A 19,013-nucleotide genomic window follows, 5' to 3' on the forward strand; every position below is an offset into this window, starting at 1 on the left:
TAACCCAGGGTTCTTCACCCAGGACAGATGCTCCTCCCTGATATCTCAGCCAAACCTACTGCTAGTGGGGGCTATTTACACAGCTCAAGGCATGTGCACTTTCCCCAATCATTCTTTTGAAATCACAGCCAGGGTAAGAAAACCAAAGGACTGGAAAGTCCTTGGTCTACTCTTAACTGTATCGTCACAAGGAGATGTTTCCTTTCTAACCTAGGGTTTTGTTATAGCTTGTGTTAGACTCTTTGGTCTAGAAAAACCCTCATGGGATTTATACTCTCCGGTGGAACGCTGACTGAGAATAACTGTAGGATTTCTGGCTTCACACTAGGAGTATCTTCTGATATTTCTTGAAAAGGCCAATTTTTAAAATTTAATTTTATAAATAGTCTTAATTCAGATTATAACATACATAAAGTAGCAGGACAATTATTTTGAACTCTGAATGCGGTTGGTCTTTCCATCACCTGTTAGGTTGCTCTGACGCCTTGTAAACTTTTATACACATGGACATTCCCTGAAATTCTGCTGTGCTTTGACTCTGCCCATGGGAACAGACAGAAGACAATGCCAGTCATGTAACCTGCTCCCTACCCCATCCGTCCCCCAATCACATTTCTAAGCCTTCATTCACAGGGCCAAGGGGCCCAGTCATTCATGATGTATGTCATATCACCCCCACCATTCCTCTACCCTTCACCCCCCAGGCATACTACCAACCACACAGAGAAAAAAACAAAAACAAAAACACCCTACCTGTGTTATCTGCTTTTCTGGAGTAGCAGTGGGAATATCCAGGACAGACATATTGCTCTCATCTTGAAATACAGAGGCATCTCGAGACATACTGAGGGATGTGTTGGTATCATATAAATCAGGAGGCTGTGGTACAAAACATATAATTTAGCTTCTACCAAAGGAAGGGAAAGGAAACACAAAGAATTTCCCTTTAGAGCATTCACTGCAGAAAAAGGTCATGCAGAGAAATCCACTTAAAGAGAAAACATAGTTTGGCATAACTTTACGGACAATTTTTTTTTTTTTTTTGTAATCTTACAAATGTTGCCTATTCTAGCAGATAGGCATCAGGTGTATATAATAAGAAGCCTAAAGCAGAAACGCATCAAAGCTAAGGACAATTTTATGTTCTAACAGCTTCTCTGGTCAATAACCTACGTTTTTCTAAGTCTTGTATTGTTTTTAGGCCCAGGGCTTCATACCAGTGCTATTTTGATTATTTGATTTAGAGACATCTAAGAGGAAATAGAATAAAGCATTTCAATTCTAATAAGAGCATGGAATGGTTTGACAGTTTATGAGCTTGTCAGAGTAAGCCACAAAACAAAACAGTGTGGAAAAAAATCATGGGCTTTGAAGCAAAACGCCCTGGGTTTGAGTTCTGGCTCCACCACTTGCTAGCTAAGTGACTTTAACAAATGACTTATTCTCTCTAACCCTTGGTCTCTTCAACTGTAAAAAAGGGATGATAATGTCTACCTCACAGAGTTATGAAAATTAAGAGAGAAAGGTATCCAATGGTGGCATTTAGTAAATTACAAATCCTTTCCCTCTTTTCTTCCCTGAAAAGAACAGGGTTTAGCAAATTGACTATTCAATGACAGCAAGGACTAGATAAAATGTTCATAACATAAAGTGAAAAAAATAAGACATACATATATATTGATCAATCTAATTTTTAAAATGTGTCTATGGGGCCGGGCACGGTGGCGCACGCCTGTAATCCCAGCGGCTCAGGAGGCGGAGGCAGGAGGATCGCGAGTTCAAAGTCAGCCTCAGCAATTTAGTGAGGCACTAAGCAACTCAGTGAGACCCTGTCTCTAATAAAATACAAAATAGGGGTGGGGATGTGGTTCAGTGGTTGAGTGCCCCTCAGTTCAATCCCTGGTCCCCCTCCCAAAAAATGTGTCTATGAACACACATGTTCATCACAGATATGCAAGAAAACACACACCAACATATTAATTGGTGGATGTTCTTTCTGAGTGGTGGAATTGATATCCAGCAACTTATTTCTTGTATTTTCCAATTTGCCCAGCAAATGTGTTACTTTTATTAATAGAAAACCCACATATATGTTACATGTGTTTTTAAAAGAAAGCAAGCAAGGTTGATTAAGAAGGTGGTTTTGGAGGAAAAGAAGCAAAAGAGTTTAAAGCATTACAAAGCAGATAAACCATGATGGAACAGAAGAAGGGAAAATGAGGGAATGAAATTTCTACAAAACCTTAAAGCCTGTTGGGGAAAGTAGAAAGGACTGGGTAGGAAAATGCAAAACAAATAGTTTTAAAGTATAAAGCTGAATGTATGATCTAATGCAAACTAGGTGGAAAGAATGGAGTACAAATATATTATTGACTACAATCATTTAGAAGTTGAAAATAAGGTGTGATTACTGCCATGTTTCTATACAATCAAAATTATATTATGACATGTTAAATTTACACAAAAACTTTCTAATTACGTTTGGATTTGAGAGTAGTAATGGGTAAGGGCAGTCACTCATGTGCAACTTCCACAAGAGGCAATGTATTGAGCATACTATCTTAAAATGTATATGTATGAGTGAAAGGAATGATGAAGGGTAAACTAGAAAAATTAAACAGTATTATTTATAACCTACTTTCCATATGAAATACTCCAACTCTATCAAATAATAGCTAATGCTCAGGAAAGAGAACAGTTGATGGGTTTTCCTCAGCCATGAGGTAGTGTGGGAGGGGGTAGGGAAGAAAGAAAGATGACTTTTGGGCTTGAGGCTTTGACTCACTAAAGGATTAGGCTTAGACTATCCTAGATCTGGGCAAACAAGGTGCTGCTCAGTGGCTGGACTCCTCTGTAGAACAGTGGCTAATACCCAGGCTTTAACTTACCAGAAAATACCTTGTGGAAGGTGTGGGCCTATTAGCAAATAGGGCCTTCCTGGGCAACATCACTCACCCAAGCCCCCTTGACCCAATCTGCCCACACACTCCAAGAGCCTTTCCTTGTTCTGGACCTTGAAGAAGTATCTGAGGGTTCTTTATACCTGGCCCCTCAGTAACCTAGGTTTTGGGATGAAAGAGAGAGTAAAAGAGATAGGGAGAGCGCACGGATGAGACATAGAGACAGCAATAATCCAACAGAGATGACATACGTTGCATTATAAGTTCAGAGTGAAACTTGGGCAGAATGAAAAAATTTCCTGTGGGAGTGGGAGAATTCTGCATTAAAATATTTGGTTAAATGTGAAATTGCCTCTGGGGACCTTTACAAACTTTCATACAGAGAAGAAAACAAATATTAACTCAATGTCCATTAGGTGTGAGGCAAAGTAACTCATTTGATTTTTACAATGATCCTGAAAAGTAGATTTTAGAGAAAAGGAAACTGAGTTAGAAAGGTAGCTTCCCAAGATCACAAAGCTAGACAGTAGCAGAGCTAAGACTCAAGCCCAGAACTGTTTTATGTCAAACCTCATGTTTCCCATCCTACCAGTGTCTCCAATACAGAAACCAAGCACCAGTTATAGCCTGTTATTTTCTACTCTGGACATATGACAACCCTCTTAGAGTATGTTATTAAGTACATTCAAGTATGTTATTATGTATATTCAGATCAGAAAGACTAAAAGTCTTATTTACCTTACTCTCTAGTTTTTTTGACATGTAAATTTAAGACATTATAAATATCACCTGTTTTTATTTACCAGAAGAGGGAGTCAATCCAGGAAAATGAGTGACATCTCAGCCATAGGGAATAAGTAATTAGGCATTTATAAGGCACAGAAACAATGTGGCCTGCATCTATAACCACATTCTAGGGGATGTCCTAGGACCCCAAAAGTTATGGATAAAAGAACTAGAGTGACTCAGGGATGATCTAGTATTCCCAAATGCTGTCTAAACAACTAAGACCCCACCCACTCATTCATCCCACAGCTGCCTCTTCTGGATTTAACAAGGCCACCAAGACCCATGGCCCTCACTCACCTTAGCCTTTGAGAAGACAAGAAAGCACACGAAAGGCATATGAAGAGGAAGGACAGAGAAGAACGGTAACTCAGTAATAGATCTATTAACATGCTCCCAATTTCCCAAACCAATAAGAAAATTATTAGAGAAAATTACTAGCCCTCAGACTCACCTGAGGAGTGTAGGGCCCTGGGGTCATTGGGTCTAGGCTTTCTAATTCTGCTTCCTCCAAAGCAGCTTCTTTAGCTGTACAAATATCCTTCTCAAGTTGAGTCAAATGTTCATCATACTGAGAAACAAAGACAATTAATGAATTTGTTCAATATGTTTTAGGCACTGGAAATAAAAACGTAACCAAAGCAGACAAAAATACCCCAGTATTCAAGGAACTTTTAATCTAGTGGCAGAACATAAATGATAAATAAAGCAGGAAAGGACATAGGGGATCTAGAGTGAGAGTAGAGGATAGGATGTTGCATCTTAAAATAGGATGGTTAGGGAAGGCTCTTCTTTCAAGGAAACAAAGACTTCAGGGAGCTAGATCATAAGGGGACTCCTTCTTATCACCTACCTCAGTCAAAGTCTGGTAACAGACATTCACAATTTCCTGAGCAGTCTTAGTATATTGACTCTCAGGCCCTATAAATAAAATAAGAAAATGCCATTAACTTTTGCAAACTTTAGTTTCAGAGTTTTATATATTCTGTCACCAGCAATATGTCCATTATCCTAGACTCAGAAAAAATTATGCTTCATCTTAAACTTGGAATTTTGCTCTACTTTTAGAAATGGAGAATTTCAAACACAAAAACAAAAATAGACTAATATAGCCAGGGGTGGTGGCACACAACTGTAATACCAACCACTCAGGAGGCTGAAGCAGGAGGATCACAAGTTCAAAGTCAGCCTCAGCAACTCAGTGAAAATCTGTATCAAAATAAAAAATAAAAAGGGCTGGGGCTGTGGCTCAAGCAGTAACGCGCTCGCCTGGCATGCATGGGGCGCTGGGTTCGATTCTCAGCACCATGTAAAAATAAAATAAAGATGTTGTGTCCACTGAAAACTGAAAAATAAATATTAAAAAAAAAAGGGCTGAGGATGTGGCTCAGTGGTTAAGTGCCCTGGATTCAATCCCTGCGACAAAAAAAAAAAAAAAAAAAAAAAAAAGACTAATATAATGAACTCCATACCTATTAACCAGCTTCAGCACCTATTAACACATGACTAATCTTCTTTTATTTATAATTGAACTTTTCAGACTCCTCCCAAGTTATTTTGAAGCAAATTTCAGCTTCATATAATTACATACATTAATTAATTGTTCAGTATGTGTCACTAAGCATACTTTAAAAAAATTATGTATGCCACATTAAAATGATGGATACAGGTAATTCAATTGCCTTCACCAAGAATGAATCCTTCTGTAAACTGTGAACTTTGGATGACAATAATGTGTCAACATAGGCTCACCAATTCATACAATATACCACTAGATCTAGTGTGAGATGTTGCAGTGGGGGAGGCTGTGTGTATATGAACTGGAACTCTGTAACTTCCACCTGATTTCGCCACAAACCTAAAACTGCTCTAAACATAACATCTACTGAAAAAGACAATAGAACCTATCTTAAAAACCCAACTGAAGCCAGGCCAGGTGGCACATGCCTATAATCCCAACAACTTGAAGGCTTAGGCAGGAGGATTTCAAGTTTGAGGCCAGCCCGGGCAACTCAGTGAGACCCAGTCTCAAAATAAAAATCAAATAGGGCTGGAGATATAGTTCAGTGGGAGAGCACTTGACTAGTATGTGCCAGTCCCCGGGTACAATCCCCAGTACCACTCCCTTGACAAAAATCCAACTATATCAAGTCTAAAATAATTTAAAAGTCTTTAACATTATTGTGCAACCAGTCAAGACACACAATACCAAATTATTTCACAAATATTCTTTCTTTTACATTTGTTATCTTTGAAGCACAACCCAAACAATGTCTATACATTGCATTTTGATGATGTATCTCCTCAAAGGTACTTCCTATAAGTGAATTCTTTTTGTTTAAATATTTTTAGTTGTAGATGGATACAATACCTTTCTTTCATTATTTTTATGTGATGTTGAAGTTTGAATCCAGTGCCTCACACATGCTAGGAAAGTGTTCTACCATTGAGCCACAACCCCAGTCCAAATTAATTCTTAACTAAATCATAGAGTTCTCCAAATAACCTGAGCTTACAAGTCAACCCAGTCTATTTGGCCCATTCAAAAAAATTAATTCAGTTTTGTAAAAATGGATTGAGTCATACACCTATAATATACACGTTTCTATACATAAGTTATAGCTCAATAAAAAGCTTTAAAAAATTACTTGGGTAACAATTGGGAGATTTCACATAAAATCCCAGGTGTCTGGCTTCTCTTAAAAAATGTGCCAACATATAGAGAAAGCATCTGACAAAACATAGCACCCATTCATGATTAAAACACTAAAAAACCAGGGATAGAGGAAACATACCTCAGGATAGAAAAAGCTATATACAACAAACCCAGGGCCAACATCATTCTAAACAGAGAAAAACTGGAAGCATTCACTCTAAAAACTGGGAACAAGACAGGGATGCCCTCTTTTACCACTTCTACTGATCATAAACTCTAGCCAGAGCAATTAGGCAAAAGAAAGAAATTAAAGGGATACAAACAGTAAAAGAAGGGATCAAACTATTTCTATTTACCAACAACATTGATCCTATATTTAGAAGACCCAAAAACTCTACCAGAAAACTTCTAGAACTCATAAATGAATTCAGCAAAGTAGCAGCATACAAAATTAACACCCATAAATCAATCGTGCTCCTATACACTAATGATAAATCAACTGAAAGAGGAATTAAGGAAACAATCCCATTCAAAATAGTCTCAAAAAAAACCCCACAAAAAACAAAAAACAAAAAACAAACAAACAAACAAAAAAATGAAATAGAACAGAGGACTCAAAGAGAAACCCACATAAAAGACTTTTACAATGAAAACTACAGAACACTAAGAAAAGAAATAAGAAACCTTAGATGATGGAAAGATCTCCCATGTTCTTGCAGGCAGAATTAATACTGTCAAAATGGCCATACTACCAAAAGCACTATACAGATTTAATGCAATTCCTATTCATAGAAATAGAGCAGTCATGAAATTCATTTGGAAAAATAAGAGGCCCAGAATAGCCAAAGCAATCCTTAGTGAGAATAGTGGAGCAGGAGGAATCACAATCCCATACCTTAAATTATTACTTCAGAGCTACAATAACAAAAACAGCATAGTACTGGTACCAAAACAGGCAAGACCACCAATGGAATAGAACAGAAGACTCAGAGAGAAACCCACATAAATACAATTATCTCAAAGGTGCCATAAATATACACTGGAGAAAAGATAGCCTCTTCAAGAAATGATGCTGGGAAAACTGAAATCCATATGTAGCAAAATGAAATTTAATCCCTCTCATCCTGTGCAAAACTCAACTCAAACTGGATCCAAGACCTAGGTATTGGACTAGAAACCCTGCACCTACTAGAAGAAAATTTAGGCCAAATACTACAACATGTCAGCTCAGGAACTGACTTCCCTAACAAGACTCTTCAAGTGTAAGAAGTAAAACCAAGGGCTGAGGTTGTGGCTCAGTGGTAGAATGCTCACCTAGCACATGTGAGGCCTGGGTTTGATCCTCAGCACCACATAAAAATAAATAAAATAAAGTTATTGTGTCCAACTACAAATAAAAAATAAATATATTTTTAAAAAGTAAAACCAAAAATAAATAAATGGGGTGGTTTCAAACTAAAAAACTTCTTCACAGCAAAAGAAACAATCAAGAGGATGAAGAGAGTCTACAGAAGGGGAGAAAATCTTTGCCACCCTCTCCTGAGATAAGGCATTAATTTCCAGGATACACAAAGAATTCAGAAAGCTTAACACCAAAAGAAATCACACACACACAAAAAAACCCCAAACCCAATCAATAAATGGGCAAAGGAACCAAACACATGGAATGGGATCCTGATTAGAATAAGTTATACTCCATGTAAGTATAATATCTCACTGTCATGTGTATCTAAAAAGAACAAATAAAAAGTCATGTTTTATATTGTCTACTAAAGAATTTTAACCAACTTAGTCTGCTCTTGAGTGAGAGTCTGAAGCCAGAGGATTGTGAGTTCAAAGCCAGCCTCAGCAACTTATCAAGGCCCTAAGCAACTCAGCAAGACCCTGTCTCTAAATAAAATATAAAAAAAGGGCTGGGATATGGTTCAGTGGTTAAGCACTTCTAGGTTCAATTCCTGGTATCAAAAAAGAATACAAGTAATGAGAAATGTTGGTGAGGATGTGGAGAAGGGGTACACTTATACACTGTTGGTGGGATGGCAAATTAGTGCAATCATCCTGGAAAGCAGTTTGGCGATTCCTCAAAAACTAGAAATGGAACCACCATTTGACTCAGTTATCCCACTCCTTGGCTTATACCCAAAAGATTTAAAATCAGCATACTACAGTGATGCATCCACATCAATGTTTATAGCAGCACAATTCACAATAGTTAAGCTATGGAACCAACCTAGATGTCCATCAACAGAGGAATGGATAAAGAAAATGTGATCTATCTATCTATTTATCAATCTATCTCATAGGAATATTACTCAACCATAAAGAAAAACAACTTTATGACATTCGCCAGTAAATGGATGGATCTGGAGACTATCACATTATATGAAATAAGCCAATCTCCCAAAACAAAAGGTTGAATTTTCACTGATATGTGGATGCTAACCACAAGAAGGGCAGGGAGGGGAAGAATAGAAGTTGAGGGGGTTAGACAAAAGGAAATGAAGGTAAGGGAAGAGGATAAGAATAGGAAAGAGAGTAGAATTAATCTGAAATAACTTTCCTATGCACATATATGAATACACCACAGTGAATCTTTTCATTGTGTATATCCACAAGATTGGGATCCTAATTAGAATAGGATATATTCCATGCTTGTATAAATATATAAAAATAGACTCTACTGTCATGTGTAACTCAAAAGAACAAATGAAAAAAAAAGATATGCTAACATAGGATCAGCATTTCCACAAAACACCAACAATGCAGCTGTGTAGCAGCTGCTCCCTTGATATAGGCACGTGTTCTCCAGGTTACCACAGTCCCCAGATCTGCTTAACTCTGGACACCTGGACATAACACCTGGACCCTAAAGGCATAAGTTTTCAATCCATGCCTTAATTGTGCTACAATATTCTTTAATATACTGTTCATTCAATTTTGTACTCATAATTTCTCAGTGTCTTCTACGTGCTAGGCATTACCAATTACAAAATCAGGTAAGATACAGGCCATATTCTCATGAAGCTTATAGTGGCTATTATTCTACAGTGAGATAGACTATAAATAAGTAGAGCCATATAATGTAGCAAAAAATACAGACACAAAGGGGGGAAGTGGCCAATTTTGGGAGGTAAGAGGGAAAGAATTAGGAAAGGCTTCAAGAGGAGGTAATCCTTGAATTAAACCTCTGTTTATCAGGATACAAAGGCTAAAAAATATACCATGTGTACATGTGAAGTTTTCAGGCCACACCTACTATGATTAGTACAAGCAATTATATGAACAAAGAAGTCCCTTTCAGGTAAATGCTCTTGCAAATACAGACTGTTCATTCTTGATAAGATATTAAAAAAAAAAAAAAACCTTGTGTCCTAACTCACATTGCCTATGTAAGATGTGCATGCACATACACATACACAAATTGGAAAGAAATCTACATTGATCATCCAGATATTTAGGACACATAAAGATAGCCAGAGATGGTTCAGAATAAAAAATAATTTTGAGTGATAAGATGACTCCAGCTCAAGTTTCTCGAGTTCTCATCATCTGGGGCCACCAGTAGATTGTCCTCAAAATACCGAGAGAGACAAGATTGAAAAGTCATCAAAAGAGCTTTTATGTTGATGGTAGTAATGCATGATGCCAGAGAAAACAGAAAGGCTACATACAGGTTACAGGCCTACTTAACTGAACCAGTACAATATCAGTTTCTGTACATTGGTTCTTCTGTCTACAAGGGACCTGTCTTATGGTGAAATGCCAGCCTATACATTAAGAAATTCAGCCATTATTGTACTTCAGTTCTGAAGTCTAAGCATAAATTCACCTCTCAACATCTCAATTCTCTATATAATACAAGGAAAAATTCGTTTTATATACTTGCAGAGTTTCTCTTACTTTAAACCATTTTGAAGATGGGATCTCTTTCTTCCCCATTTTCTTTGTGACACAATAATAATACCTTTACAGTATTAAAAATAAATGTATTCGCATAGCTGATACCTTGTCTATGGAATTTGATTATTATTTGTGTCTGTAAGCAGTTTTTTTTAAGAGAGAGGTGTGAGAGAGAGACAGAGAGAATTTTTAATATTTATTTTTTAGTTTTTGGCGGACACAACATCTTTGTTTGTATGTGGTGCTGAGGATCAAACCCGGGCCGCACGCATGCCAGGCGAGCGCGCTACCGCTTGAGCCACATCCCCAGCCCTGTAAGCAGTTTTAAAGAGTCCATGGTCTCAACAATAAAAAGGGTTTCAGCTATTAACTATATTACACTATTAAATACAGAGTAGCACTGAAGTCTTTTTCATAAAACGTGGTGTTAGATTTGGTAAACCAATGTTAACAGAGTGGACAGAAATACTCAGATGTTTTCTGATCCCTATCTATACCACAAGTTCTTGAATAAAGTGGTAATGAAACAAAGAGATTCATGAAACCGTGCCCCCAAATTATAAGCAAAATTCTGCATATAAAATACTTTTTCTGGGTGGAATATCCATATATTTTATTTTTAAAATCAGACTCTCTAAAGAGTCCACAATCACCTCCATAAAGCTAAAAATGCTTCCATATATTCTTTGACAATCAGTAGCTTACAAAAAGTAAGGTGATCATCTTTAGGCTTAATAGCTTAAGGAATGAGAAGTCTGGTGAAGAAACATGAAAAAGTAATAGGGCCTCTATAGGAATAATAAAGATGCTGGGGCTATTATGGGGAGAAAAAGACTAAACAAAAACTAAATTCCAGTTTCCCAGTCCCTAAGGGGTTGCTTACAGAAAGTCAGAATTCAATTATAAAAAAACAATTTCCAGAATGAAACCAAAGTGACTATGAAAGATAAGGTATAAATCATTAGCATACCCAAGAGATTGTTTTCCTCCTGGAATGGAACCCCCATTTGACCCAGTTATCCCACACTATGCCCAAAGGACTTAAAAATCAGCATTCTACAGTGATGCAGCCACATCAATGTTTATAGCTAAGCTATGGAACAAACCTTGGTGTCCTTCCACAGATGAATGGATAAAGAAAATGTGGTATATACATAATGGAATATTACTCAGCCATAAAGAATGAAATTATGGGGGCTGGAGATGTGGCTCAAGCGGTAGCGCGCTCGCCTGGCATGCGTGCGGCCCGGGTTCGATCCTCAGCACCACATACGGACAAAGATGTTGTGTCCGCCAAATACTAGAAAATAAATATTAAAATTCTCTCTCTCTCTCCCTCTTTCTCACTCTCTCTCACTCTTTCTTTAAAAAAAAAAAAAAAAAAGAATGAAATTATGACATTTTCCAGTAAACGGATGGAACTGGAGACTATCATGCTAAGTGAAATATGCCAATCCCCCAAAAAAACAAATGCCAAATTTTTCTCTCTGATATGTGGATGATAACACATAAGGGAGAGGGAGAGAGGGAAGAATAGAAGTTCATTGGATTAGACAAAGGGGAATGAAGGGAATGGGTTGCAGGTATGAGAATAGCAAAGATAGTAGAATGAATCAAACATAACTTTTCTATGTTCATATATGACTATATACCTAGTGAAATTCTACATCATTACAATCACAAGAATGGGATCCTTGGGGCTGGGGATGTGGCTCAAGCGGTAGCGCGCTTGCCTGGCATGCGTGCGGCCCGGGTTCAATCCTCAGCACCACATACAAACAAAGATGTTGTGTCCGCCGAAAACTAAAAAATAAATATTAAAAAATTCTCTCTTTAAAAAAAAAAAGAGAATGGGATCCTAAATAGAATAAGTTATACTCCATGTATGTATGATATGTCAAGATATACTCTGTCATGTATATCTAAATAGAACAAATAAAATTTTTAAAGAAGAAATGTTTTCTGAGTATATTTCATTTTCTTATTAAAATCATGGCCAAAGCAACTGCAAATGTCTTGTTGAAGAAATGTATTTATTTAGACTTTGCCTCAGAACAAAGATTGGCAGAGTCTACATAATCACATATAATTCAAATGTCCTTAAATAGCAGTAATTCCAATGTTAGGTTTGAGAATTTGGTATATCACCCAAATCAAAAAATCCCTTCCCCCTCCCTTGATACTAGAGATTGAACCCAGAGGTACTTAACCACTGAACCACATGCCCAGCACCCCTTTTTCTATTTTGAGATAGGGAAGGGTCTTGCTAAATTACTGAGATTGGCTTTGAACTTGCAATCCTCCTGCCTCAGCCTCATGAGTTGCTGAGATTATAGGCATGCTCCACCAGGCCCAGCTCCTTTCCTTGTTTCTAAGTTAATTTCCCTTTTTATAGTGATGTGAGAAGAAAGGAAAGTTACAAGCTTTATAATTCTAGTTTGAGGGGGGAAAACAAGCATTACTGCTGCTAGCAATTTGGAAGGTTCAGAGGAAAACACCAATTGAGTAGGTGAGCAGTTCTGGGCAATCTAGGAGACAAGGTTTGTGATTACTACTCTGAGGTTCACATTTCCCTTGAGAGTTTTTCTACAATACTAAAAATAATTCCCTTCTAAGAAAATAAGTACTGTGCCAAAACAAGCATAAATTGTTATCCTGACTTTGGTGTGGGGATATGCAGTTATTCCAATGTGAATCATTAAAATTAAAAAATAAGATAAAATCTCAGTAGCAGTACAAAGATTTTAAAAAAATATCAGTACCAGGTTTAAAGAAAAAAATATAAATAGCATAGCTAAATTTCTAATAAAATTAGATTATGAAATTCAACTATATCTAAATCCACACAACTCAAGGAGATGAGCTCTAGTTTCCCAATTATTTTTAAAATTTATTTATTTATTTTAATTAGGCATATGTGACAGCAGAATGCATTTTGATTCATTATACACAATTCCAGCTCAATTTTCATTTCTCTGGTCATACATGATGTAGTGTTGCACCATATGTGCTGTCACACATGTACCTACAGTAATGATGTCCATCTCATTCCACCATCTTTCCTGCTCCCATTCCCCCTTGGTTTCCTAATTATTTAGTATTTGTCTCAAATAAATCCAGAACATACAAGTAAAGAGAAGTTAGCCTCATCTTTCACACTGTAGCTACATCCTTTATGTAGAATGAAGGTCAAATACCATTTAAGATGTCTAGCTTCCAAGATAAGAGATTTAGTCTCTCAAACCCAAGTAACAGAACCTCATTCAGAATCTGAACAAGACATTCCAAAAGGTAGAAATTATTTTGAGAGGAACTGGAGTAATAAATTTCACTAGTCAAAGGTAGGATTTACATTTAGGGCCTGTCTCATGAAAAGTCCCAAAGAACTTAAAAATGCCTCCTTTTTCCCTAAATGAACCACCATTCCTTTTCTTATCACTATAGATACCTTTTACTATAGCTTTTTACTATAGAATAACAGCTTTTACTATAGAATAAAATTTACAGTAGGACTTGACTCTCCTGTGAGTGTGTGGTGGTGGGATACTAGATAGGGATTAAACCCAGGGGCACTCTACCACTGAGCTACATCCCTTTTTATTTTTTATTTTCATACAGGGTCTTGCTAAGTTGATGAGGCTGGTCTCAAACTTGCAATCCCCCTGCTTCAGCCTCCTGCATCATTAGGATTACAAGTGTATGCCACTATACTCAGAACTTTTTTTTTTAAGAGATAAGGTCTCACTATGTTGCCCAGGATAGACCCCATCTCTTGGGCTCAAGTGATCCTTCTGCCTCAGCCTCCTCAGTGCCTAGGACTATAGACATGTGCCACCATGCCCAATTTTAACTCATTTTAAAGCACTTACTAATATATGATAGGTATAATAGCAGCTCTGATGATAAAAAAAATGTGAGACAAGACTCAGGTCCTTAACCTTGGTAACATTCAAGGCAACATGGAAAATACATACTCATAATCTCAATAAAGTTTAAAGTACTAAGGAACAGTAGGGAAAGGAGCAACTATCAGAGTAAGTCAATGTTACAGACCACATCAATGAAATTGTTTTCACCCAGTCAACAATGATATACTCACTAACTGCCAACTTCCAGTGAACATTTTCCAGACCTGACCTTAGTAGCAACCTTTTGTTACATATGAAACTGATACATTTTCCTGGTAACTAATTCAATGGTTTCTATAGCACCATTCTCTACTGTCTTTCCTTGTACCGTACCTTTATATCTTTGGTCTTTTGGTCATTCAACAGATATTTACTACTATGTGCCACACATTATCCTAAGATATATGGTTATGTATGACAGCCCTGATTCCTGCCTTCATGCAGATTACAGCTATTTAAGCTCTTACCAGATTTAATACATTCTATCTACCCGTGTTCATCTTTCTTTCTACACTTTGCCCAACTCTGTTTACCAACCACGATAACTTACATAAGATGAACATAAGAAAGTTAACATTGACTTATAATACCTCATGGAAAAATTTTATTGCTCCTGGTACCAGAGTTGCCTTGAAAACACATTACAGAAACTTCAGCCCTGATACAAAAGTCTATTTTCCTCAGTGTCTTTTTCCTTTAACAAATATCATCTTTATTTTCCCAAAATGATATTTTTGAAAGTGTGAAATTTGATGTAGACTTAGAACGTTCTTATGTGTATTTTTCACCAAGAGAGTATACTATCTCATTACAAGCATGGGATATCAGAGAGATGCTGCCTTAACAGGCTGCTATATCACTATCTCAATACAGAGCACAACAGATCTAGTGAGTTATGGATATTGTATATCTATTCCCAATCAAATTTAAGCAGAAATTGAAATTTTGAACAAAGCAGTACTGTCACAGAAATGAAATGCAAAATAACAGTTACCATTGGGCAACTGTCCTCTATTTCAGCTATAATTAGTTTAAAACACAATGGAAATCCAATTTAGATATTTTTTCAGAAACATTCATAATAACATCCTTTGCCATATTGAGTCCTATATGATGAATTTGATGAAGAAAGGCATGTACTATTTGTCTAACTTAAAATTTTCCTTAAACAAAATCATACATTTACATGAAGAATTATCCATACCATATTGTCAAATGAAAAATGCAAATTGTAAACATGATGTATATATAGGATTTACCGCATCAAAAAAGAAACCAAACAGTATGCACAGAAAAAGTTTGGAATATTTCATATTAAACCTAACACTGGCTACTATGGAGAATGAGATGGGAGATGAGGAAGGAAGAGGTGAAATTTTTTCTTTTCATGTTATGTAATTCTACAATTTCTTTCTTTCTTTTGGTCAATGAGCACATCAATACTTTTTGTGATGAAACATTACTTTAAATCACATACTTCCATTTTACAGAACATCATTTGATTATTTTAAAGATTTTATAGCACTGATAAATCTCAAGTATTACAAGGAAAAAGGCATTCTCCTTAATTACTATTTTTTGTAATAAACAGGTACAACCTTTTGGGAACACAATTTTAGAACATTTATCAAATTTTCTTTCAGACATTTTTTTCCCACAAGTACACAGTATTAATGAAATATAAAAAGTGAAAAACTGAAAGACATCATTACAGAAAACTACAAATGACTATCAAGTAAATAAATTGCAATACATACAATCCATAAAATGGAATGTGCTAAAAAGAACATATACATGTAATAACACGGGAAGAAGATCAGTGAATATATCAATTCTCTCCAAAATGAACTATGGGTTTAATTCAATGCTTATCAAAAAAGTCCAGTAAGAATTTTGTACATACAGATTATCTACTAAAAATTTATGTGGAAAGGTTAAAAGAACTAGAATATAGAACAGTTTTGAAAAAGAGTGGGGGAAATCACTCTACGTGAAGATAAGTCTTCCTATACAGCTACAGTACTCAAGGCGGGTACACAGAGACAGATACACACAGATCAATGGACCAACCAACTCAACAGATTTTTTTATAGAAGTACTACAAAGCAATTCAACAGGAAAAGACTAGTCCTTTCAATGAATGATGCTGGAACAACTGAATGTTCACAGGGAAAAGAAAAGTACTTCAACCTGAACTTCATACCATACACAAAAACTAATTCAGAACAGATCAAGGATTTAAATATAAAATGCTTAAACTATAAGCTTCTAGAAGAAAGCATAAGAAAAACCCTTTGTGACCTTAGATGAGACAATGACAAACACCAAAATCATAACCCATAAAAGAAAAAATTAATCATTTCAAGAAAATTAAACATTTCTGCTCTCCATAAAATACTGTTAGGAGTGTGAAAGGGTAATGTATAGGCTGGGAGAAAAATCTTTGCAAATCATATATGTAATAAGTCTTATGTTCCTAGAATAAAGAACCCTCAGAACTCATTAATAATAATTAATTTTAAAAAAACACCTGAGCCAAAGAAATAGATACTTCTCAAAAGAAAATATACAGATGGAAAATACACACATGAAAAGACACTCAACATTATAAGCCATTAGGGAAATGTAAAGCCACAAATGATAGAATAGCTAAAACTAAAAAAATAATTATTGATAACAAATTGCTATAGAGAAAATAGATCACTGATACACTGCTGCTGAGTATATAAAATGGTGATGCCATCACAATGAATATAGCATCTTCTTACCAAACTAAACATACTACTCTTGGGTATTTACCTAGAGAAATGAAAACATATTCACACAAAGCCCTGTACATGAATGTTCATAGCAGGTTTATTCATGATAACAAAACACCAGAAACTTGAACATCCTTCAAAGAATAATGAATGAACAAATCCTGACCTGACATATCCATACAATGGAATACTACTCAAAAATTCAAAAGGTGAACTATCATTACATGTTAACAATTTGGATGGATATCAAGGGAATTATGCTTTGTGATAAAAGTTAAATTTCAAATAGTTACACATATTATTCCATTTACATAACACACTCAAATACCAAAACTACTGAGATAGAGAATAGTTAAGTGTGACAGGGACAGTGGGTGCTTCTGTGTGGGATGCAAATACAAACAGGGAGTTTTTTTGTGATGATAGAACAGTTCTAAATCTTGATTGTGGTGGTGGATACAAGAACCTAAAAATGGCATAAAATTTCACAGAAGTATATACACACACACATGCACAAATGAATACAGAGCTTTAAAAGGGCAAAAACTGAATTAGGTCTGTAATCTCGTTAGCATTAATACATGAGTATCAATTTCCTACTTTGATTGGAGAAAAGCTGAGTGAAGGGCTCACAGGACACTAGTACTGTTTTTCTGTAATTTCCTAAATCTATAATTAACTCAAAATTAAAAGTTAAAGAAAAAGAATTCGAGTTGAGCATGGTGGCGCAACCTATAATCCCAATGATCTGGGAGGCTGAGGCAGGAGGATAGCAAGTTCAAGGCCAGCCTCAGCAACAAAGCAGGAACCTTTGTCAAAATAAAAAGGGCAGGGGGTGGCAGAGTGCCTCTCTGGGTTCAATCACCATACTAAAAACAAATAAGGAATAACCATGTATAAAATGGTAGTGGCAATTTTTATAAAGCAAAATTTCTAAAATGATGCATAACTACAAACATGTTTTATACAAGCACAGAAAAAATAAGGATATATACCAAACTGTTATCTCTGGGGGATGAAACTATGGGAGACAGGAGTAGGAGGGTAGAGGCTTGAACGTTTAATTTTATATATTTCTTAATTGTTTGAGCTTTTAATAAGAGGCACAATTTTTTAAAAAAAGATCTGACAGGAACGTGGGCAACAGATTTAAACCAAGTAAATCTAAACACTGGGACATTCACCAGTGTTTAGACTTAATTTTAATTTATAAGTTGACTTATTATTCTAGGACAAGAATTAATAACTCTGAGACTTCTGGGTGTACCTCATGACTAATGTTTTTTTTTTTTTATATTTATTTTTTAGTTTTCGGCGGACACAACATCTTTGTTTGTATGTGGTGCTGAGGATCGAACCCGGGCCGCACGCATGCCAGGCGAGCGCACTACTACTTGAGCCATATCCCCAGCCCATGACTAATGTTAATGCTCCATTAAACCCAGGCTTTAAATAGCAAACAAGTGAGTCAAGAGAGAAAGAGAAAGTTGGAAGAGAGAGGATAAAAGGTTGAAGGTATGTTTGAGGTTCCACCAGGACACCTATGAGGTTTAGAAGGTGACTGGGGATACTGATTTTACCTAGCATATGGTTGAGTCATTAGGAAAGAGTTGGTAGTTGAAGTTAGAGGAATAGGCAGACACTTAGCAAAGGAGAACCGAAAAGAAATGGTTTAAAAAAGTAAGAATAAAATAAGAGTTGAAAGTTGTCACATAAGCCAATCACAATACAGCTTCAAGAAAGGAATGGTATATTGACTAATAATGTAGAAGACCAATGTGAGGTCAAGATAGGGATCAAGTAGGTACTAACCTATTCTATCTGGCAATTTTGTGACCCTGTTTACCTGGTAGACTGGGCAGGATAGAAGCCTGATTAAAGCTAAGTAACGCATGAATAGTTAACAGAGAAAGATGTTACATACTCAAAAATCCTGGCTATTATAAAAAGAGAAAGAAATCTTGATACATTCCATAGTATCAATGAATCTTGGAAACATTATGCTACACAAAATAAGCCAGACACAAAGAACAAAATATTGCATGAATTGTGATACCTAGAATAGGTAAAATCACAGAGACAGAGGGAGAATAGAAGTTACCAG

At 36.2% G+C, this 19,013-nt stretch overlaps 1 protein-coding gene across 6 annotated transcripts in view; it reads right to left on the reverse strand.

Moving 5' to 3' along the window:
* Taf1 (TATA-box binding protein associated factor 1) overlaps positions 1-19,013 on the reverse strand; it is an 80,525-nt gene that overhangs the window by 8,706 nt on the left and 52,806 nt on the right. For all 6 annotated transcript variants that reach the window (XM_077107548.1, XM_077107547.1, XM_077107545.1 and 3 more), the window contains exons 33-35: positions 4,540-4,607; positions 4,141-4,257; positions 754-879 (exon numbers count right to left, since the gene is read on the reverse strand). In XM_077107548.1, coding sequence (XP_076963663.1) covers positions 754-879; positions 4,141-4,257; positions 4,540-4,607 — 311 coding nt within the window. The remainder of the gene's footprint in view (positions 1-753; positions 880-4,140; positions 4,258-4,539; positions 4,608-19,013) is intronic.

The sequence above is a fragment of the Callospermophilus lateralis genome, chromosome X (genome assembly GCF_048772815.1).
Source record: "Callospermophilus lateralis isolate mCalLat2 chromosome X, mCalLat2.hap1, whole genome shotgun sequence".
In the NCBI taxonomy this organism is placed as follows: Eukaryota; Metazoa; Chordata; class Mammalia; order Rodentia; family Sciuridae; genus Callospermophilus; species Callospermophilus lateralis.